The 23,960-nt window shown below is 40.1% G+C and overlaps 1 protein-coding gene across 4 annotated transcripts in view; it reads left to right on the plus strand.

Moving 5' to 3' along the window:
* taf4a (TAF4A RNA polymerase II, TATA box binding protein (TBP)-associated factor) overlaps nt 1-21,305 on the plus strand; it is a 29,925-nt gene extending 8,620 nt beyond the window's left edge. For 3 of the 4 annotated variants that reach the window (XM_061785423.1, XM_061785424.1, XM_061785425.1), the window contains exons 3-17: nt 301-431; nt 4,065-4,184; nt 4,764-4,847; nt 5,001-5,120; nt 5,194-5,283; nt 6,424-6,636; nt 8,701-8,842; nt 8,941-9,043; nt 10,684-10,853; nt 14,510-14,617; nt 15,692-15,822; nt 16,132-16,257; nt 17,653-17,709; nt 17,788-17,910; nt 20,141-21,305. In XM_061785423.1, coding sequence (XP_061641407.1) covers nt 301-431; nt 4,065-4,184; nt 4,764-4,847; nt 5,001-5,120; nt 5,194-5,283; nt 6,424-6,636; nt 8,701-8,842; nt 8,941-9,043; nt 10,684-10,853; nt 14,510-14,617; nt 15,692-15,822; nt 16,132-16,257; nt 17,653-17,709; nt 17,788-17,910; nt 20,141-20,299 — 1,877 coding nt within the window. In that variant the 3' untranslated portion in view covers nt 20,300-21,305. The remainder of the gene's footprint in view (nt 1-300; nt 432-4,064; nt 4,185-4,763; nt 4,848-5,000; nt 5,121-5,193; nt 5,284-6,423; nt 6,637-8,700; nt 8,843-8,940; nt 9,044-10,683; nt 10,854-14,509; nt 14,618-15,691; nt 15,823-16,131; nt 16,258-17,652; nt 17,710-17,787; nt 17,911-20,140) is intronic. The other variant, XM_061785426.1, reaches the window with a different exon arrangement.
* Nucleotides 21,306-23,960: the final 2,655 nt, after the last annotated feature.

The following is a 23,960-nucleotide window of genomic DNA, read 5'->3' on the forward strand; positions in this document are numbered from 1 at the left end:
GTTTGAAAAAGTAGCAAGTATTTTTTGGACAAAGTAACAAGCCTGTTTTACACAAAGTAATGAGTAGAAAAGGACAGATATCTTGAAAATGTAGGAAGTAAAAAGTCATAAAAATTAAATACTCAAGTAAATTACAGGTACCTTGAAAAATGTACTTAAATACAGGAACCAAATATAGTTTTTGTAGTTACTTCCAACCACTGGTCTTAGAAGAACTTCATTTCATTTACAGCATGAATGTAGCAGCCTATCTAGTTACCCGTTGAAATGGAATTTAACATGTTCTCCAACTCTCTTAAGGGATGGTGCTTGTACGCTGTGAGACTGGACAATTGTTGATGATTCCTCAGCAGGCACTGGCCCAGATGCAGGCACAGGCACTAGGAGGCATGACACCCAGAACTGCTACATCAAACATGCCTCCAGGCCAGGTTGTATCTCCTACTTTAAATTTTGTTTTTTGTTTTCATATTGAGATTTTCCACTTTCAGTCTGTGTACGCCCCTCCATAGTTCGTTAGTGCTGGGCGATATATCGAGAAGCTCGATTTGATCGATGTTTCATTAATGCCTGATATGGCAAAAGAGGATCATCAGTTTTATTTTCTTTACTTTTTGCTACTCTGCGAGACTTCGCTAACATGGAGGAGAAGATGCTAGCAACTGAGAGCCATAATTAATCCTCAAAAAAGGGAATGTCTATCATTTGGAAACAACTGTAGTCTGCAAAACGTGTATGAAATATCAGTGTAAAATCACCTGAAGATAAAGCACGTTACCGAGTGCAACGCATGTGTCACATCAAACAGCTGCAACTCTGTGCTTTTCCTGTAACGTAAACAAAACAACACCGCAGAGCGATCGTGATGAAGCGCTTGTGGATGGGGCAGGAAGATAAAAAGGTAGTAGTTTGTCATTCACGGACGAGATAGAAAGTGTTCACGGGGTTTTGTTCACATTAGCATTAGTAGCTACTAACTAGCATTGTTGTCTGACCAATAACCCAAATACTTTGACATCTAAGGGGTAAGTGATGAACACCTACAACAGAGCCAACCCCTAAGAAATACTGTACATTAAAATACCAAATATTGAAACCTTAATTAATTACTGATTACTATTGTAGAGTAATGGTTGTGTTGCGTAGTTAAACAGTAAGCAGAATTATCTTTATCCTATGAATTGATATACTGTGTATGTAATGTATATAACTGTCCCACAGTAATGCTCTTGACATAATTTACAAAATATGGAAATTCTGACAAATTGTTCTGGAAGTGAATTTCGATAGGTTGGCAGCTCTGCAGTCATAGACATCCAGCCATCCATCCATTTTCTGAGCCGCTTCTCCTCACAAGGGTCGCGGGCATGCTGGAGCCTATCCCAGTTGTCATCGGGCAGGAGGCGGGGTACACCCTGAACTGGTTGCCAGCCAATCGCAGGGCACATAGTAACAAACAACCATTCGCACTCACAGTCATGCCTACGGGCAATTTAGAGTCTCCAATTAATGCATGTTTTTGGGATGTGGGAGGAAACCGGAGTGCCCGGAGAAAACCCACTCAGGCACGGGGAGAACATGCAAACTCCACACAGGCGGGGCCGGGGATTGAACCCCGCACCTCAGAACTGTGAGGCTGACGCTCTAACCAGTCGGCCACCGTGCAGCCAGTCATAGACATAAATGATTAATTCTATTAATAACATACAGTGGGTACAGAAAGTATTCAGACCCCCTTCAATTTTTCACTCTTTGTTATATTGCAGCCATTTGCTAAAATCATTTATTTTTTCCCCATTAATGTACACACAGCACCTCATTTTAACAGAAAACAACAGAATTGTTGAAATTTTTGCAGATTTACTAAAAAAGAAAAACTGAAATATCACACAGCCATAAGTATTCAGACCCTTTGCTGTGACACTCATATATTTAACTCTGGTGCTGTCCATTTCTTCTGATCATCCTGGAGATGGTTCTACACCTTCATTGGAGTCCAGCTGTGTTTGATTATACAGATTGGACTAGGAAAGCCACAAACCTGTCTATATAAGACCTTACAGTGCATGTCAGAGCAAATTAGAATCATGAGGTCAAAGGAACTGCCTGAAGAGCTGAGAGACAGAATTGTGGCAAGGCTCAGATCTGGCCGAGGTTACAAAAAAATTATGTTGCACTTAAGGTTCCTAAGAGCACAGTGGCCTCCATAATCCTTAAATGGTAGACGTTTGGGACGACCAGAACCCTTCCGACGGAAGCCTCTCCTCAGTGCAAGACACATGAAAGCCCGCATAGAGTTTGCTAAAAACACCTGAAGGACTCAAAGATGGTGAGAAATAAGATTCTCTTGTCTGATGAGACCAAGATAGAAAACTATTTGGCCTTAATTCTAAGCGCTATGTGTGGAGAAAACCAGGCACTGCTCCTCACCTGGCCAATACAGTCCCAACAGTGAAGCACGGTGGTGGCAGCATCATGCTGGGGGGGTGTTTTTCAGCGCCAGGGGCAGGACGACTGGTTGCAATGGAAGAAAAGATGAATGCGGCCAAGTACAGGGATATCCTGGACAAAAACCTTCTCCAGAGTGCTCAGGACCTCAGACTGGGCCGAAGGTTCACCTTCCAACAAGGCAATGACCCTAAGCACACAGCTAAAATAACGAAGGAGAGGTTCAGCGGCTTTAAATGGCCCAGCCCAGAGCCCTGACTTAAACCCAATTGAGCATCTCTGGAGAGACCTGAAAATGGCTGTCCACCAACGTTCATCATCCAACCTGACAGAACTGGAGAGGATCTGCATGGAGGAATGGCAGAGGATCCCCAAATCCAGGTGTGAAAAACTTGTTGCATCATTCCCAAAAGGACTCATGGCTGTATTAACTCAAAAGGGGGCTTCTACTAAAAAAGGTTTGGAATACTTATGGCTGCGTGATATTTCAGTTTTTATTTTTTAATAAATCTGTAAACATTTCAACAATTCTGGTTTTTTTCTGTCAATATGGGGTGCTGTGTGTACAATAATAATGTGGTCTTAGGCGGTTTTGTACTCCTAGATCCATTACACTATCCACACACACATGTAATGGTGAATATTACTCCGTGGCGGACTAATATGCGAGCACATAGGCCTGAGGTTCCGCCTGTGCGCTCGGGACCTGCTTTGGATAAGTCACAGGAGTTGACGAGATCAGAAAAAACACTTACGCCGCTTCTGCTGTTACGAATTAACGCTTCTTTTACTCTGCTACAATGATCTAAATGTCACTCGCTACTTTTATTTATACATTATTGCTTATCAACTATTTCGTGCACGAGACTACGCCTTCCGCATTGGGCGCTGTTTGCCCCAATCCAATTTAAGCGCTAGTGACATTTGTATAGTTCACCAATCAAACAACACTAAAGTCACATGACCTCACAAAACGGCTATTGGGCTTCCCGGGCATAGATATTAACACTAAATAAGCCAGCCTGGCTGATCGTCGTGCCTGAGTAACCACCATTTTGGGAAGGTCGTCGTTACCATGAAGGCAACGGCACGCTAGTCTTGTTTACATTTAGATGAACAAAAACAACAGCTTTCATGTATTGTAGTATCTGTCTGCCCAAATGTTTATATTTCAGCTCTCTTATAACTTTAGAAAACACCGTGCAGTAAATTACATATGTTGTTGTAGTTTTGTCTGTGCATACATTTTCACACACAGAAACATCAGAATTTCCACATTCACATTTCATTTTGTAATTTTTTTTAATTGATGTTCATGCTGTGGTTAAAACAATCTGAAGTTACTATTTACTCAATACGTGAGTAATTATTTCACTGTGTACTTTTTACTCTTAAATTTTTTTGGAGGACTACTTTTTACTTGAGTAACATTATTGTCAAGTAACAGTACTCTCAATTGAGTACAATATTGAGCTACTCTACCCACCTCTGGAGTGGACATCCCCTATTGCGACTCTTACATTTAAGAAACATTTTAGCTCATCAGATCAGCCAGTGTCATGTGGGTGTATATTTTGAGAAAATTAGTTTTAATTATCATTTCTGCCTTTTGCCAGGCTCCTGGAAACAGCATCATCAGCAGACAAACATCTCCTAGCACCATTATCCGACAGGGCTGTCCAACTCCAACATCGTTGCCTTCCACCACCACTCTTCATAGACCTCCTGGCCTTCAGGTATTCTAGGCTGAATGTTTTAATGCATTTCAAGTTGGTATATCTTTTGATGATGTCAGTAATTGATCGAATCATGTAAACATTCCTCATCACAGGCCATTTATCCTGTATGAGGTTTATGTAAGACAGGATATTTAAATGTAATTTGTTTGCATTGTTTTTTTATGAACACTCCATTATTGTATTTTAGTGTTGGTCATGATGGTGGTACTTGGAGAGCGAAGTATTTTATTAGGTGGTACTTGGTGTAAAACGTTTGAGAACCACTGTTCCAATGCATTGCTGAGTAATCTGCAGATGCAAACAAATGAGACTGGGTTATCCCTAGTAATTATGTAATGATGGTGTGTTTTGAAGATAGATAAAATAAATGCTTTTCATTTTTCATATGTTTATGCCTTTTGATTAACAAATTTGAAGGTAAAATAGATTTTAAAAAAATGGTAAAACTTGAAAAATAAAGTGATTGAATTAAGAGATGCGCTGTGCTGTAAAGTAGGTCTATAGACATTATTTTTCACATTCATGATCAAAACATTAAACAGATATGATGACCAGTACTCTCTCCCTCTCCTTTAGGGTTCAGTGGCGACGGCAATGCCAAGAATGACTCAGAGAACTCAAACAGCTGGGACCACGGTTACGTCAATTACAATGAGTAAAGTGAGTCCTTTCAATGGAATGAAAGAGCTGTATGTTTAAAAGCCCTGTAATTGTATCCAGTAGTGTCCCTGAGATGAAACTGTCTGCTGTCTATAATAAATGTGTTAAAATGTGAGAGAAACAGAATCTAAATGGGTCCTTTACTCCTATCAGGAGACAATGGAGAATGTGAACAAATGTAGGAACTTCTTGTCTACACTGATCAAGCTGACTTGCACTGGCAAGCGATTAAGCGAGGCTGCCAGTGTGAAACAGCTGGTTAAAGACCTACTGGTGAGTGACAATGACGGTACATACAAGGTGTTTATGGCATCTACATATACATTCATATCAGCTCTTTCATCAGGAGAATAAACTGGAAGCTGAGGAATTCACCAGCAGACTATATAAAGAGCTTAACTCATCGCCCCAACCGTACCTAGTGCCTTTCCTTGAGGTAAGGTGGCTTATATTCTCATGTTGCTCTTCATTTTTGGTTTCCTCTAGCAAACATAGAACACATCCATGTCTATGGCCAAATTAAGGTTTAGGGTCCGAAATATCCGGTATCGCATCGCAAAACGTGACCTAAAAGGAGCTCTTTAGTGATGCATTCCTCAATTTCCATCGCTAAAATATGCGATGAATGTTTTTAAATTTTATAGACAAAGAAAACACTGGTCAGTAGCTCTCAAAACAAAGATTGAACCTTTTATGCCTCATAACTCTACAAAAAGAGCGTGGCTTGATAACAGAAATGAAAACTGCGTGGCAGCAACAATGGACAGCAGAGGTAAACAGAAAGGAGCTGTCATATGTTAGGGAACTTCCGTATTTCCTTATGGAAATTACTGAATGCTGACTCGTTATGGCTGTAACACTGAGTACAAATTTCCTGAATTAATTCGATGAAATAAACACTATATTTAACAAACAAACGCACACAAAAGGTGCCATTTTTTCATGTAATTGGGATGTAATATTGTCTATGGTGCCAAACGTGAAATATGAATTAAAATCATCCACGCATTCCTGAGTTCCAGATGGCATTTTTTTCTGCCAAGAGGCCTGAAATCAGGTCATTTGAATTTCTCGAGGTTATCTACCTCACTAGCGAAGATCCTCTCCTTCCCTTTCAACACAACAAACACGTGTACTCTCAAAAGTGGGTGTTCTACACGGAGGTAACCAATCAGAGGAAAGGGGGTGGTCTTAGCTAAATATGGACGAATACAAAATTGGGTCCAACAGAAGTAGCTGTCAGAGGGGCCTTTTCTGGACACTCGTATGACAAAATGAAGTAGGTTTTTAAAAAAAAATAAAAAATTTCAATTAAATTGACACTTTTTGTACTAAGCCCATGTTAGAGAGTCACTCTATAGAGGTCTAAATAGCCAAAATAAGTGACCTTAAAACAGTCACCCAACCTCGCTGCTTTCCGGGTACTACCTGGTGACTGCTTGGTGCACGCTATCCCCCCAGCTACCGAGCTTCAGAGGCGAAATTTCCCTTTGTGCCTCGTGTCAATGCATTATAAGTCATTAATCATCGCCTCCATGTTATTATAGTTCAGTAATGTTTGCTAATTTGTCTGCAGCAAAATCTTCCTGCCTTGAGGCAACTTACACCAGACTCTGCAGCCTTCATCCAGCAGAGTCAGCTCGCCCAGCCAGCATCTGGATCTGTCTTGTCCACCTCACAAAGCCCCACCACGGTTGTCCTGAGTAGCCCTGCTCCTCGCCTCGCCACTCAAATTAACAGAACCCAGCTTCAGCCAAATGTTAGCAAGCCTGGACAGACTCCGTCACTTGTAAATATCTTCCACTGATATCCATGTTTTAATATTAACTTATTGCAGAGCTGCCAAATGTTACAGATCGTCCGTATTTTGTTACGGAAATCACTGAACGTTGACTCTTTACGGCCGTAACACTGATTTGTTCTGGGTATTGGGGGGCGGGGGGGAGATCCAGCGTCTGACATAATCGTCACGTCCACATTGAACAGCTGCTTGGTGCACGCTATTTTATTGCGCCCCCTCTTTGTGTCCGGTGTCAACGCATTATAAGACACTAATCATCACCTCCATGGTAGTGAATAAGCTACATTCCTTATCATGCTTCTTACAGAAGTGTCAGGAACGGAGGTGAGGAGTGGATAGGCGAAGACGAGCTAATTGCTAAGCTATCATTACAAGCAGTCACAAAATATCGAAATAAGTGATTTGGTAAAAGAACACATTTGTCACATCGGTTGGGCAGGAACTGCGTTTTTGCGGAGAGTAACTAACTTTGAACAACAAAATAACAGGCCAATTACCGTATTTTCACGACCATAGGGTGCACCGTATTAAAAGGCGCAGTCTCTGTTAGGTGGTCTATTTCTGTATTTAACAAATACATAAGGCGCACTGTATTATTGGGCGCAGGCATGGTAAAACATACGCTAGCTTAAAACATACGGTAGCATGCATGCACGGTAAAACAATGTTTTTAAAAAGGCAGCGGAAGCAAAACTGAGTTCGGTTGTACTTTATTGAAGTATTTAACAATGTACTCACGTCATTATTTGATCAATCCTCATCCACAAATCCATCAAAGTCCTCATCTTCTGTATCCAAAATGAACAGCTGGGCAAGCCCCGAGTTATTGCACTCAGTCGAATGGTGACTGTAGAGACGCTTCTCCCGGCTGTTCGGTGCTCATTAATCCAACTCGGGCCACCTCACCTTGTTTCCGCATTTTGTTTTTCTTTTTTTTTCCGCGGAAACTCCGCTTCGTCTTCTTGACTTGGCAAAGCTCGTTTTCCTGCTTCCTCCACTTGCAAACCATGGATTCGTTGATCTTGAATTCTCTCGCGGCTGCTCGACTCCCATGTTCCTCCGCGTAACTGATAGCTTGAAGTTTAAACTGTGCTTCGTAAGCGTGTCTCTTCGTAGGCAACATTTTCGGGGTTCCTTTGCCAAACCGATGTTGTTTTGCACAATGCACACCCCGGAAATGCTCCCAGTCAGTCAAGCGGTTAACCCCCCACTCCTGGCGCGGGGGCGTGGCTTTAGCGTCCTCCTTCACGCACCCTCTCCTGTCTTCAGCCACGTCCGCTTTTCCTCTGTGTAAGCAGCGTGTCGGCTGTAAATGCTAAAAAAAAAAAAAAAGGTCAAGCGGAGCAAGTTAAAGGTATATTATTATTATTAATAAATATTTGTAATATAACCTTAATTTTTTCTCACAATAGGGAAATTTGTGGATATAGGATATATGTAATAAATGGCATGCAAGAGAATTTTAATTAATTTTCTTCTCCTAACATGTACGTCTTGTACGTGTACAAGTACAAGTACAAGTAAACCAAAACTATTGTTTATGCATAAACTATCCAATCAGTCTCTCAGTAATGTTGTTTGTTGGCAAAATAGAGTCCTGAGTTTTAATTTTTACTTTTGAGATCTGATTCATCTACTTGAATAGATTTGCGTTTTATTTATTTATTTATTTATTTTTTAAGTTTCTTTTTAACCAGGGTTGACAACAGAATTGGCAAAGGTGAATGAATCCATATAAACAGATATTTTTGATGATGGAACGCCAATGTCATATACTGGTACTTTGATTCAGGCCGCAACTGTGTCCACCATTACAAGGTTGATGTAATAACATTATAATGACAAATATTGAAGCATAATTTTTTAACGATTATGGTTATGACTGTTGCACAGAAATGCTCTTGACAAGATTTTTTTAAAATATGGAAATTCAGACAAATTTGGACATTGTTCTGGAAGTGAATGTTTCTAGCTTGGCAGCTCTATTTTCTCCAACAAAAGAAGTACAGATCCAGTGACTTTCCAAGTAATACTGGACAAAACCCTCTCCAGGTCCTCCAGCCTCAGCAGCAGAGAACAATGCTGAGACCTCAGGTCCCCTTAGCCGTGTCCCCTATGGTGAATCTCAGGAATCAGGCCCCTGGTCGCATTGTGCTGGGACAGCCACAGGTCCAGCTTAAAGAGTTGCAACCATGTGAGCGTATTACTTTGTGACCTCTTGCTGACTTAGCTTATTGGTGTTATTTTTGTTGTTGTTCATTTACACTATTTTTCTGTCTCCCACTCTGGCAGTTCCTGTCAAGTCGGAGGTGCCACCTGTTTCCAGGCTAAGCCCGGCCGCAGTCTTGACTCTAGCCCAAAAGAATAGGCTAAAAGAAGCAGGCGGTACTTTCAAGTAAGATTATGAAGCAGTTTAATCCAACTAATGCATTAAATGAGTAATTGTGCTACGTTAAAGGTTATTGTCATTGACAGGAGACGGGATGGACAATCAAACACATCAATACAGCTACAGTTGATTTAAAAAACAAAACAAAAAAAAACTGTTATTTCAGGAAAATACAAAGCATTTCTTTCCGTAATAAAATCTATATCGAATTAAAAAATTGGATTAGAATGTCTCTTCGTTAAGAAAAAGGCATGAAACACCAACAACAGAAAAGCAGCACAGCCTGACCAAGATGTCTCCACATTTACATGCACAAGCCGCCTGCAACCAAATAAAGTAAAGCATAAAGTGCAACATAACTGTTTGTTGAGACATGTTTGTCCAACAGCAGAAAACACCACGCTGTCACACCTTCAATCAGCTGTCATAGGCCAAGGCAGTATTGCAATTTACAACTTGCTTTATTTTATCATCATAGTCACCACAACCACATACATTACCATTAAAATAATAATATAAATTGTCCGCATGTCAATTCTTTTATCCATCCATCCATTTTCCTTACCGCTTATCCCCACTAGGGTCACTGGCTTGATGGCGCCTATCACAAGAGGGGGCGAGAGGCGGGGTACACCCTGAGCTGGTCGTTAGCCAATCGCAGGGCACATATAAACAACCATACGCGCTCACCTTCACACGTACGGACAATTTAGTCGTCAATCAACCTACCATGCATGTTTTTGGAATGTGGGAGGAAACCGCAGTACCTGGATAAAATCCACACAGGCACGGGATTTGAACCTTGGTCCTCAGAACTGTGAGGCAGATGTGCTAACCAGTCGATCACCGTACCGCCTGTAAATCGTTTTAATAAAACAATGCATCTATTAATCCATTAAGCCCATTGCTAGAAAGCACCCTCCTTATATACCTTAACAGACAAATTTAAACCATACGCGACTCTTTTAAAAGAGATTCTGTATTTGGCTTCTGGGTGAAATTTCTGGATGTACATGAAATGCACAGGTGAACTAATAACAACTTAACATGTCAAACTTCAAATTTTCAGTACTTTTTGCACAACTTGCTGGTTTCTAACAAGGTGATTACATTTCCTGGTTCAATTAGAATCAGTACAGCCAATCAGTCGTCTTCATCTTGCTCTTCACATTTGGACATCGTGGGACCAAGACGACAGCCAACAATTGATCAAAAGTACTTGGCTAGGCTTCAAACAGGATATTCTCAGAGGAAAGATGCCAATGAATTTAGCAGGTCACACAGCAACAGCAGGTTGCAACAGATACGGAGTGACTGGAAGAGTCACAGAGAGGCATAGAAGTGGATGTCCTTGTGGAAAAAAACAAATTAAACCTGTGCGGAACCTTGTGAAAAAAGTAAATGTTCAAAAGTATAGAGAAGTTCAAATTAAGTTAACCTGTAAAGGTTAGAGTGCATTTTGTGGCTTCTTCCTGAAAGTTCACCTGAAAGCCGAATAACCCTAACTTTGTGTGTGTGTGTGTGTATGCAATTAAAATCACAGTAACATGGTGTGATTACGTGATAAAGTGATTGAAGCTGTTTGACAGGTTGGGCATTCATCAGTCTGGGTAGGTAAATTGGCATCACTGCACCTATTTTAACAGAGATGATGACGACATCAATGATGTAGCCTCCATGGCTGGAGTAAACCTGTCTGAGGAAAGTGCCAACATCCTCGCAACCAATTCAGGAATTGTTGGAGCAGTGACACATTCCTGTCAGGATGAGGCTTTTCTTTCCTGCACCATGTTACAGAGGAGAATTCAGGAGATTGGTGAGACATGAGCGCTCTTATCTGTAGGGTCCTAACTGCTTTGTCTTCATCAGTTTATAAAATATTGCTAGTCAGTAGTTTCACATTGTCCTACATGCTGGCAAATCCTCAAAATACAATTGTGATTAGCAGTTTACATAGACACCTCATTGTTCAAAGTCATTATTAATTTGGGACTTAATTATTTGAACATTTAAGTATCGCGCGCCAAATTTTTAATTCAATTTTCATTTCTTGGGGGGGATATTTGACCACTTTTCTTAGCAGAATTGGTGAAGTTCACTCAATTAGTTGGTTTCTTGGCAGGGAATGACTTTTAAGCATTGTCCACAAATGTTCAATTGGGTTAAGGTCGGGGCTTTGGGCATTCCATTCCACCCACCCATTCATCCATTTATAAACAAACAACCATTCACACTCACATTCACACCTACGGTCAATTTAGAGTCTTCAAGCTACCATGCATGTTTTTGGGATGTGGGAGGAAACTGGAGTGCCCGGATAATACCCACGCAGGCACGGGGAGAACATGCAAACTCCACACGGGCGGTCCTCTGAACTGTGAGGCAGATGTGCTAACCAGTCAGCCACTCCGCCGCAATTCCGTTCCACTCTTGAAAAATAACGGGTCAAATAAATAATTAAAAGCCCCAAATTAATGACATTGTTTGTGATGTGTATCTAAACTTCTGACCACAGCTGTCATTTGCAAAATAATGCCCGCTCGCAGCACACTGAACGACGCAAAAACTGACCGAACTGTCATGAGTGGCTGACAGTCTCTGGTGAACATTATTGCAATGTCACAGGAAATTACAATGCCAATCAAAAATGCAATGTCTTGTATCAAGTGAAATTTCACAACTAAAATACAGACCCTTTCCAAAAAAATTGAATATCGTGGAAAAGTTTATTTCCATACCTCCCTTCAAAACATTAAACTTTCATAGATTATAGATTCAGGGCCCACAATTTAAACAATTTCAAGTATTTGTTTATTTGTACATAATTTGGGCTTCCAGCTCATAAAACCCACAAAATCAGGAATTTAAAAAATTAGAATACTGTGAAGAAATCACCCCAGATTTTGCAGGCCGTAAATGTTTTAAACTTGGTGTCACCCACTAATCATCTACTAAACTCAAAGCACCTGCACAGGTTTCCCCAGGTGTGATTTAAATTGCTTCAGTTTGGTTCAATTGTCTCAGTTGGGTTTAATATGTGGAACACTGCAGACTTGACAACTGGCCAGAAGACCATCATTGATACTCTCCATCGGATGGGTAAGCCACAAAGGTTCATAGCTAAGGAGGCTAGCTGTTCACTGAGTGCTGTGTCCAAGCACATCAATGGAAAGTCTAGTGGAAGCACAAAAGGTGTCAGGGAAGATGCACCACCAAAAGAGATGACCGTGGGCTTCAGCGGATTATCAGAGTGGAATGAGGTGGGAGTCACAACTTCAAAAACCAACATATTCAGACGCAGCCGGGAGATGGGCTACAGCTGTCGGGTTGCTCGGGTCAAGGCATTTCTTAGCCTGAGTCAACGTAGGAAGCGTCTCAACAGGGCCAAGGAGAAGGACTGGACTGTCGGCCAGTCGTCTGAGGTCCTCTTTTCAGATCAAAGTAAAGTGCGCCTTTTATTCTGGAATCAAGGTCCAAGGATTTGGAGGAAGATGGGCGAAGAACAGAACCCAAGGTGCTTGAGGTCCAGTGTGAAATATCCACAGTCAGTCATGGTTTGGTGTGCAATGTCCAGTGCAGTTGTTGGTAAACAACTTTCTTAAATACAAGGTCACCGCAACAGTCTACCAGAATGTTTTAGAGGACTTGATGATTCCTTCTGCTGAGGATCTGTATAGAGATGCAGTATTCACATTTTTTTGAATTCCTAATTTTTTGGGGTTTATGAGGTGGAAGCCTACATTATGTAAATATAAAAAAATAAATAAATACTTGAAATTGTTTAAGTTGTGGGCCCTGAATCTATAAATTATTTGAATAGAATTATGGAAAGAAATAAACATTTCCATATTAAAAATTTTGGGAAAGTCTTAATGCATTTTTACAATGCATGATTTTGCTTCTACCCATATGATCAAAACAAGTATTATCTTTATTTTGTTAGTTTTTTCAAATAATTATTCTGAAGCTAAGCACTTTATTTGAACACGTAATACTTTATTTACTTGCCCTTATTTTGAATTCACAGCCCTATTTTTATTTAGCAAATTAGAGAACACACTGTTGTACTCATATGTTTGATTACCCAGGGAGAATTGTAAGATGTGTAGAATTTGTTAAAGAAAACATGACAAGGCTAAAGACATTTTATTTTAATGGAATTCAAATTAAACTCAAGCATTTCAGAAAAACATTATTAAACAAAACATAACCATAAATAAATTGATTGTTGTTGTTCAGTCGTATTTTTTTATTTTTTTTAAATCACAAATTCTGCCTTGGTATGTAAACTTAGGAGCCCAACTGTATATATGCATATGTACCCCTGTCATATTGGAATGAAAGTGTAGGCTACATCTTTTTCATAACCTCATGGTGGCGGTGGCATACTAGTATGAAAGTGTACACCTTTTTCATAACCTCTAGGTGGCGGTGGCATATTGTAATGAAAGTGTACAGCCTTTTCATAACCTCTATATGGTGGGTTACATTTATAAAATGGAAGTTTCCCCCCCCCCCCCCCCCCCCATTTTTCCCTATACCTATGTATAATGGGCAATATTGACTTGACAATTTTTTGGAGGGAAAAATGTGCATTATATGCGAGAAATTACTGTACATTACACTGTTTTTCAATACTGAACTCAATTTATATTTTCATATGTACATGTGTATAAGAAAGCAAACCATGGAGACTGGCCAGAGTCAATAGATGGAACCAACAGCCTCAGAAATTCCACATTCTCCCTCTATTTCGTGGTCATTTCCTCTTTGTATTGTTATAGGTACAAATTGCTTCTTCCTTCACAACAGCACCATGTTGATTGGTTCAATAAAAAGTACAATATCTGTGCCACCTGAAACATTGTTTTCCGATAAGAACACTGGGGGTTGCAGTTTTTTTTGTTGCAGTTAATTGATTTATGGAGTGGCAGATATACGTATATAACATGTCACCATTTTACTCACTATATATATTTCCAAAGGAGCCTTTCACATTACATTTTCACCAAATGTTGGGAACAACCAAAGTAACCCATCCTTACAAAGAAAGTACAACAAATAAGCTCAGAAATTAAGTTGTGTAATAATGTGAAATGACACAGGGAAAAAGTATTGAACACAAATAAAGGGAGGCGCAAAAAGGCATGTAAAGCCAAGACAACACTTAAAATCTATCAATAATCAAACAGCAATTCAGCCCCTTGTCAGTGCAAATTAACATTACCAGGTTCAGTCTTAATTGATGGCCTACAAAAAGGTCTCATTGCCAAGGTGTGAGTCAAGACACATCTCATGATGGGTAAAAGCAAAGAGGTCTCTCAAGACCATTGCAACCTAATTGTTGCAAAACATAACGATGGCATTGGTTACAGGCGCATATCTAAGCTTTGAACGTTCCAGTGAGCACGGTTGGGGCCGTAATACGCAAGTGGAAAGCCAATCATACCACCATAAATTTGCCTCGATCAGGTGCTCCCCTCAAGATTTCTGACAGAGGAGTGCAAAGAATAATCAGAAGAGTTGTCCAAGGGCCAAGGACCACCTGTGGAGAGCTTCAAAAAGACCTGGAATTAGCAGGTACTGTTGTCATAAGGAAAACCGTGAGTACTGCACTCCGCCGCCATGGCCTGTATGCACACTCACCATGCTGAAAGAAAAGCAGGTCAATGCTTGTTTAAAGTTTTTTGAAAATTTGGACAAGATGGTTAAATACTGGGAGAATATATTCTGGTCTGATCACAGCAAAATTTAACTGTTTGGATGCCATAATGCACACCATGTATGGAGGAGAAATGGCACTGCACATCACCCTAAAAACACCATACCAACAGTGAAATTCGGGGGTGGGAACATGGTGGTGTGGGGCTGATTTTCAGCAAATGGTACTGGTAAACTTCACATTATTGAAAGAAGGGTGGCCAAATGTACGGCGACATTCTTGACAAAAATCTGCTGCCATTTTCGAGGATGATGAAAATGAAACGAGGTGGACATTTCAGCAGGATAATGATCCAAAACATACTGCCCAGGAAACTCTCAATTGGTTTCAGAGGAAAAAAAATAAAGCTGCTGCTAGAATGGCCCAGCCAATCACCTGACTTGAATCCAATTGAAAATTTATGAAATTCAAGGTCCATAAAAGAAGCCCACGGAACATTCAAGATTTGAGCACTGCTTGTCTGGAGGAATGGGCCAAAATCACACCAGAGCAATGCATGCGACTAGTTTCTCCATAGAGGAGGCATCTTGAAGCTGTCATTGCCAAAAATGGCTTTTGTACAAAGTATTAAAAAAAATACCAGTTGACGTGTTCAATACTTTCCCTGTGTCTTTTCACATTACACAACTTAATTTCTGATGTTATTTGTTCTACTTTCTTTGTATGTATGGATTATTTGAGTTCCCAACATCTGGTGAAAATTTCATCAATAGCACCTTTTGAAAATATATTTAGTGAGGAAAAATGGTTACCTTTTTAAATACTTATTTCAGCCGCCGTATGTGCCTGGTCAATCGCCTGATGTGCAGCGGGGAGTAGGCGACTATTTTTTTTCAGTTCAGTCGATTTTTGCCGCAGACGGCCTAACATACTGTACATGCAGCTCCTAATGGTATTTAAGGTATAACTGGCATCAACCCTTTCTACTTTAGGCTGCAGGCATGGAGTGACAGACCTTGGTCCAGATGTGATAAATTGTGTCTCACATGCTACCCAGCATCGACTACGCGATCTGCTGGAAAGGGTTTCCCTAGTGGCACAGCAGAAAAACGGCAATTTCAAGGTTTGTTTACAGCTGTAACACTGTCATAGTGGGTCCATGGTTCCCCATAGTTTAGAAATGGCACCATGTTGCCAACAATTACATTTGGAAACTTTTTTTTGGGTGGGGGGGGGCATAAGTGATATGTCTAGCTTCTCATGGTCAAACATGTTTTGTGTGCTTCTATTGGCAGAAATACTGAAACATTTGACTGATTTTTACAAAAACACAAAATATCAGAAGTCTTACATTAAGAATGTCAGTGTTCTCTCAATTCAACTCTTTAAATTTTGTTTCACTGAATAAACCCTAACACTTTTCTACTGGCAGGAGGAGGACAACCATGAACAGAGCAGTGATCTTCGTTCTCAGCTTAAGTTCTTTGAGCAACTGGATCAGTTAGAGAAACAGCGGAAGGAGGAACAGGAGAGAGAGATTCTCTTAAAGGCAGCTAAGGTATATTAAAAAGGCCCGCTACATCAGGGCTAGCATTGGGAAACGGAATCTATTTGGAATCGTTCGTCAAATTCGCAAGCGGTTCTCTTATCAATTCTGGTAAGAATAATGACAATATTGCGCACTTTTGACCATCCGACATAAATGGAATATTTGACCTCCAAGTGCTATTAATAGGCTACATCACTTTAACCATTCTGAGTAAAGGTGCCAAATTGCCACCAAAAGCAGCAGTAATTTAACGATTACAGGACTAAAAAAATTTAAAACGACACCACTAACTACTAAACCCTGTCTGCACAAAATAATGCATTAAAGATACATTTTGTATGCATGCAAATGAATTCTGGGAAACAGTGCATGCAATTCTTTTGGGTGTTATGCTCAAAGCCGCCCTGCCAGAAACTGCGACTGGAAGTTACCTTGATATTATCCAGCTGGCATTTTTTAAATGTTATTTTATTCATTTACTGTAATTTCTCGATTATAACAGTTTTGTTTTTTTGTTATTAAATTTGTGCTTTTCGGGTGTGTGTTACAAACTAGTACAAGCAAATATTCAAAAATATTTTTTCTTGCCCACATCGCGATTGCAACACATGCTGTTGCTGTCTTATAAGCAAGTGGGACGCCACAGATATGAAGAACAAACCTCACCGTAAAAATTACGAACGTCGACCACCCAACATCGACGCCGTTTAGGTGCTGCTACAGCTTGCTTGCGTAGCTCGTCTCCATACCTATGGGGGATACAAAATAGCTGTACTGTGATTAGTCAAATACATTTGCATGTTGATAGCTGCTGTCTGATTGGTCGGTACACGACGACTGAGTGTGCTCTGGGTGTGGCCATGATATGAAATCATTGCTTCAAGTAATATTGTCAGCAGGTATCATCTGGGAGTAAACACTAAAGCAACATCAAAAATGCCCCCCAAAAAGAGTCCATCCATTTGAGAGAGAAAATCGTGTATTTGTTGTGAAAATACTGAAATGTCATTATTTAAAACTGGAAAAATGTAATTTTTTGAGTTGTCAGAGAGAGTAAGGTTTGGGCCAAGTTTGTTGTGCGTGCTACTTTGAAGTACAGTGTTGTTTTTTTCAGGAAAAAACCTTGAAAATACAGAGTGCGTTATAATCAAGTGCATGTTATAATTGAGAAAATACAGTAATTATTCCTGTTTGTTCTCCTTTTTTTCCAAATGAGAATCAGTAAAGAATGAACTCAATAAGCAGTATTGAAAATGGAATTGGAAAAATCTTACCAATTCCCATCCCTACTCAGGACTATGTTGAAACTGGTTTAAGGGTTCCTAAGTTTTGGGGGATGGGGGCAACACACAATCTATGGACACTGACAGTGTTGCCTGTTGATAATTGTTTTTGTCAATGCAGTCTCGAGCTCGTCAAGAAGACCCAGAGCAGCTACGTCTGAAACAGAAAGCAAAAGAGGTCAGAGAAGTCAGTGTTTTAATTACTGTAAATGAGTATGATTGATGTCTGTGTTGGTGGCGTTTTCTTTTCCTCCAGATGCAGCAGCAAGAACTCGCTCAGATGAGACAGAGGGAGGCCAATCTGACTGCTCTTGCTGCCATTGGCCCGAGAAAGAAGAGGAAGGTTCCGGACTCTCCATCTTCCACTGCTGTAACAGAGGTAAAAATGACTGACGTACTTTGACTTTAGCCACATTACCACCAATTAGTAGTACGGTCTAGTTAGTACAAAATTCAAGACAATTCTCAGTTAAATCAACAAACTGCAGTTTGTCTTGCTCCTTCCTTTAGGTTTATATCTGATAATGTTTACCCTTAAATGTTCAACATACTCGACTGGCTTAAGTAGCACATAAAATTTGCTGGGCATTAAGAACCTTTCAATTCGATTTTGAGTCTTTAGGTTGCAGTTTGATTCGATATTGATTTAAATGTTCTGATATCGGTTCAGTAAGAAGTGGCAACACACGAATAATTAAGAGTACATTTTGACAATTTTAAAAGAATTATTTTTGATGCCATGTAAACATGTCGTATGTCACGTAACATTTTTTTTAAGCAATAAAACACTTTAAAATAAAAAATTGCACTAACTTATTTGTGGTCATGGGGTACAGAGGTAAAAAATATGACAGTTATGTATAAATATTGAAAAGGTAAAGTGCATGTAAACTAAATGTTTTTCTCTCGGCAATTGTAGTAAAAAAAAAAAAAAAGGTGCACAATAATAAATTTGTGCACATGGTGTACAAAAGTAAACACATGATGACAACTCTGTCAACTCTTGAAAAGGTAAAGTGCATTTACTTTACTAATTTACTCATTAGTGTTAGCCTTGGTATTATATGTAGGGTTTTTAAGTAATACCTTATTAGACACTAATTCCATCTTGTTAGAAATCAAATGAAAAGTGATAGTTATTTACATAGGGGTCAGTCGCTCGGGAATTTCAACCATCACCATATTGTAAGATCCACTCTTTCTCCTGACTTCGACGACTCTAAAACGGCTGCCTTAACTCCATTTAGAGCTTCGGGACGGCGACTTCTGACATGTTTTCGTGTTGGTTTTGCGAATCATGGTTCGAGTGTCTTTTGTGCATTTCCTGTGTTCCGGATTTACAGGGAAATCTAAAATGAGCCAGAACGTTAGATTTAAAATAGGGCTGTCACAATAAAATATTTTTGGAATCGATTATCCTACAGAAATATCGACTAACCAAGTAATCGTTTTTTTTAAACTAATAATCCATCCATCCATTCTCTGTACCGCTTTATCGGGCGTGCTGGAGCCTATCCCAGCTATGTACCCCCCAATTTAAAAGTAGAAGTCACTTGCTTCACGCGAATCACATGCAAAGCACCCCGTATTGGCCAGGAGGTGTGTCGATTTGCTGAATCGATATTGAATTGCGGGGGAAAGTATTGCGATGCATTGATGAATCGATTTTTAACCACCGCAATTTAACTATTGACACTGTAGCTATATTTCTGTCACCATGCACATTTTAATTAGTTTTATGCTTCAAAGGTCCGTTCTTTTGGCTATTTAGACCTCCATAGAGTGACTCTCTAACATGGAATTAGTATAAAAGTGTCAATTTCAAAAAACGCCTTGGTTTTGGTCATACGTGTGTCCAGAAAAGGCCCCTCTAACGGCTGACCCAGTTTTGTATCCGCTTTGTCGATATTTGGCTAAGACCGCTCCCTTTCCTCTGATTGGTTGCCTCTTTATAGAAAACCCACTTGTGAGAGCACAAGTGTTTAAGTTGACAGCGCTGGCTTGGGAGCGGAAAGGGAAGGTGGAGCTCTTCCCCAGTGACGTAGATAAGCTCGAAATTTGAATGACCTAATTTCAGGCCTCTCGGCAGAAAAACGTCTGGACTCAGGAATGCTTGAATGATTTTAATTCATATTTTACGTGTACTGAGGCACCATAGAGACAATATTACATCCCAAATGCTAGATGAAGTTGGTTTGGCAAAATGTCTTTTTAGCTCACACTTTCGTAGCAGATTTATATCAATTCACCATTAAGATGACTGTACACTTTCATTGATCAATGCACTTTTTACATAGTTAAAAAAAAAACAACTGAAAAGGACTTTTTAGGGTGTTAAGAGGGACTTGGCTCTTTGCATTGAGCTATGTTGTGGTGCTTTATGTTAAGTCTTAGTACATCTTACACATCATGTAAATACAATTTATTTTTCAAACTGGTTCTACTCTAATGAGGTTCCTCCAAGTGGTTGTCTATAGCAGACAGGTGAGTGCAGCCTCACCAGCAATTGCCTTCCATTATTTTTCAACCGGAAAATACAAATACATTTTTACATTAGTATGAAAACAGTCACAAAGTCGTCATTGTTGGTCATTTCTCTCGTCCCGCAGGGATCCGGCGCCAATGTTTCAGGGGGTGCTGGTTCATCAGGCTCCAGGCCCACACGGCAGCGCATCACACGCGTCAATCTCAGGGATTTGCTCTTTTGTTTGGAGAACGAGAGATTTACCAGTAGCTCCAGTTTCCTCTACAAAGGCTTTCTTAAATAGGCTTGATGTTAGCTAAGAGAGGGGGAGGAGAGTCTAGTGTGTGGAGAGAGCCCTCCCAGCACACTGAGGGCATACAAGGCTCCTGAAGCGGAGTATTTGAAACCGTGGTTTTTCACTTTGGCAGATATAGGACCTGGAACATCAAAGTATATACTGTAGCTATACATTGAATCACCTTTCTACCTCCCACCCTAAAGGCTTAGTTACTTCCTGAGCAGCAATGGACTCTCAGAATCTTCTCTCTAAAAATCTGGTTTATTAATGAATTTTCAGAATTTTATTGATATTCAAATTATGCAAGTATGCGCTCACTATTTAATTTTCTTGTTCCTTGTTGGAATTTGCATTACACTTTGAAGCACTGAAAATAACCATTGTTTAAACAGACGCCACACTCATTAAATCATGATTTTTTTTTTTTTGAATTCTAAAATGTACATTCACACAGTTTGACCTACTGAATTGCCTTTCTAACTATAAGCCATATAGCATATTCTGCTGTAACCCACAAAGCAGTAAATATCGAGCTCCTCATTACTAGACTGGTTTTTATTTGATGTATATTTATTTACCAAATTTGTTCTTGAATCAGTTTAGTTATTTATTTAATGTTATGCCTTGTGTCATGTACCTTGAGTATATACATGTTCATTAATTTTTCATAACTCTTATGGTGTGTAGATTTCAGTGTGTGAGGAGTGCTTTGTATTCTAAATTTTTTTGTCTTGATTTAAATAGATCCCAAGACACACCCTGAATTATTTTTTTATAGCTGCCTACATGTCACTGTTCTCTTTCTCATAGATATTGCAGTTATTTCTCTAACTGAATATATTTTGTGCTTTCAGCCCTTTATCTTAGTGTCTTATTGGGGGAAAAAACGTGTATATTTGTAAGTGTTGCATCTTAACTTTTACATATTTTTAATAGCTGTGAAAATTGACCCATATTAAAACATGTTTTATCAAATGAACATTTTGAATAAATTAACATTTTTGCAAGTAACCTTACCCTATGGTCTAGAATTTGTTTCTCATACCACACTAGGGGGCAGCATTGTATTAAAACACGAGGCTGATTGCTTGGGACTCAAATTTGTATTTATTTATTTTTTTAATTTCCCTGCACACATGAAATTTTCTAGCAGATGTAAAATCGCGCTTGTGTCCCTGATCTCTCCTGAGCAGAGCAGTAGTAGTAGTTCCCTCAGTACACATTTACAAGAGGTCCAAGGCAAATGGTGTTTTGTGGTTACGAACGCATACCATAAGGTAGTTTGCTTTGGTGCATGAACATAAATCGTCACGAATGCATGCGCACTTGCCGCCATACTGAGTATTTTTTCATTTGATTGTCTATTTATGGCTTTTAGTGTCTTTCATAATATTTACTGCACTTAATACCTAACAGGTGCATTACCTTTAGTGATAGCCACTCATCGGCCACTTGGAAAAAGGCAATTTCAAGGTTTGTTTACACCTTTGACAGTCAGAATGTGTCCATAGGTACTAATATTTTAGAATTAGCACTTTTTATAATTTACAGTCACCACCACCACACTTGAGTTGTACAGCCGTGTTCACGACCCTTGTCCTGCATGCTTCTTCTCCTATCCTTGTCCTGTCCTATCTTGTCCTGTCCTTCCCGCACAGGGTGTAGGACTGCTGCCCCATACAACACTCATATGTTTCATTGTTCCAGATAAATAAACTGATTTACTTTTCTCATCTTATTTATAATTAGTGCGTTGTCTTTTGTCTTCGTTTCTCACTCCCCTCTAGAAACTTTGTTCTGTTCGACTGATCGACTGATTCTCAATAAACATCCATTATAATACTCAGAAACCACAGCGGCAGCTTAAAAACTCCAATGTGACACCGTAGAAGTGTTCCGGCTTAAAAGGGATACAGATCCTCCATTTTGCTTGACCTAACAGCCGAACAGGACCAAAAAAAAAAATGCAGTTATTTGAATTTGAAAGATGTACTCTGCGTATCTTTAACTGTTGCTGAGGTAAAAGCGACTGCAGTACTTCGTTAGCCACGGAACCACTAAGGAGTATGGTCTGGTACAACTGCAGAGCTGCGGACCGATAGAAATGAACGTCCAGAACAGTTTTTCTGAATTTCCATATATTTTTTATTTTGTCAAGAACATGACCGCGGGACAGTTATTGCAGTATAATGTAATGGGCCTGAATCAAAGTACAGTGGGTACAGAAAGTATTCAGACCCCCTTCAATGTTTCACTCTTTGTTATATTGCAGCCATTTGCTAAAATCATTTTTCTTTTTTTTTTTCTTTTCTTTCCTCATTAATGTACACACAGCACGCCATATTGACAGAAAAAAAACTTGTTGAATTTTTTGCAGATTTATTAAAAAAGAAAAAATGAAATATCACGCAGCCATAAGTATTCAGACACTTTGCTGTGACACTCATATATTTAACTTAGGTGCTGTCCATTTCTACTGATCATCCTTGAAATGGTTCTACACATTCATTGGAGTCCAGCTGTGTTTGATTATACTGATTGGACTTGATTAGGAAAGCCACACACCTGTCTATATAAGACCTTACAGCTCACAGTGCATGTCAGAGCAAATGAGAATCATGAGGTCAAAGGAACTGCCTGAAGAGCTCAGAGACAGAATTGTGGCAAAGCACAGATTTGGCCAAGGTTACAAAAAAAATTCTGCTGCACTTACGGTTCCTAAGAGCACAATGGCCGCCATAATCCTTAAATGGAAGACGTTTGGGGCGACCAGAACCCTTCCCAGAGCTGGCCGTCCGGCCAAACTGAGCAATCGGGGGAGAAGAGCCTTGGTGAGAGAGGTAAAGAAGAACCCAAAGATCACTGTGGCTGAGCTCCAGAGATGGAGATGGGAGAAAGTTCTAGAAAGTCAAACATCAGTGCAGCCCTCCACCAGTCGGGGCTTTATGGCAGAGTGGCCCAACAGAAGCCTCTCCTCAGTGCGAGACACATGAAAGCCTACGTGGAGTTTGGTAAAAAACACCTGAAGGACTCAAAGATGGTGAGAAATAAGATTATCTGGTCTGATAGAACTTTTTGGCCTCAACTCTAAGTGGTATATGTGGAGAAAACCAAGCACTGCTCATCACTTGTCCAATACAGTCCCAACAGACCTGCCATGGTGGTGGCAGCATCATGCTGTGGGGGTGTTTTTCAGCTGGAGGGACAGGACGACTGGTTGCAATCGTAGGAAAGATGAATGCGGCCAAGTACAGGGATATCCTGGACGAAAACCTTCTCCAGAGTGCTCAGGACCTCAGACTGGGCCGAAGGTTCACCTTTCAACAAGACAATGACCCTAAGCACACAGCTAAAATAACGAAGGAGTGGCTTCAGAACAACTCTGTGACTGTTCTTGAATGGCCCAGCCAGAGCCCTGACTTAAACCCAATTGAGCATCTCTGGAGAGACCTGAAAATGGCTGCCCACCAACGTTGACCATCCAACCTGACAGAACTGGAGAGGATCTGCAAGGAGGAATGGCAGAGGATCCCCAAATCCAAACACATTGCACTTCAGGGAAGATGTAATTTCTCGAGTTGTGGCCATGGTTCCATGGCTAACTGCACGCTATACTGGTAGAACTGGGTCCATTATGAATGAGGAAGTGGCAATTCCGCCTGATGTC

This window comes from Phyllopteryx taeniolatus, chromosome 9, assembly GCF_024500385.1.
Source record: "Phyllopteryx taeniolatus isolate TA_2022b chromosome 9, UOR_Ptae_1.2, whole genome shotgun sequence".
NCBI classification, from domain to species: Eukaryota; Metazoa; Chordata; class Actinopteri; order Syngnathiformes; family Syngnathidae; genus Phyllopteryx; species Phyllopteryx taeniolatus.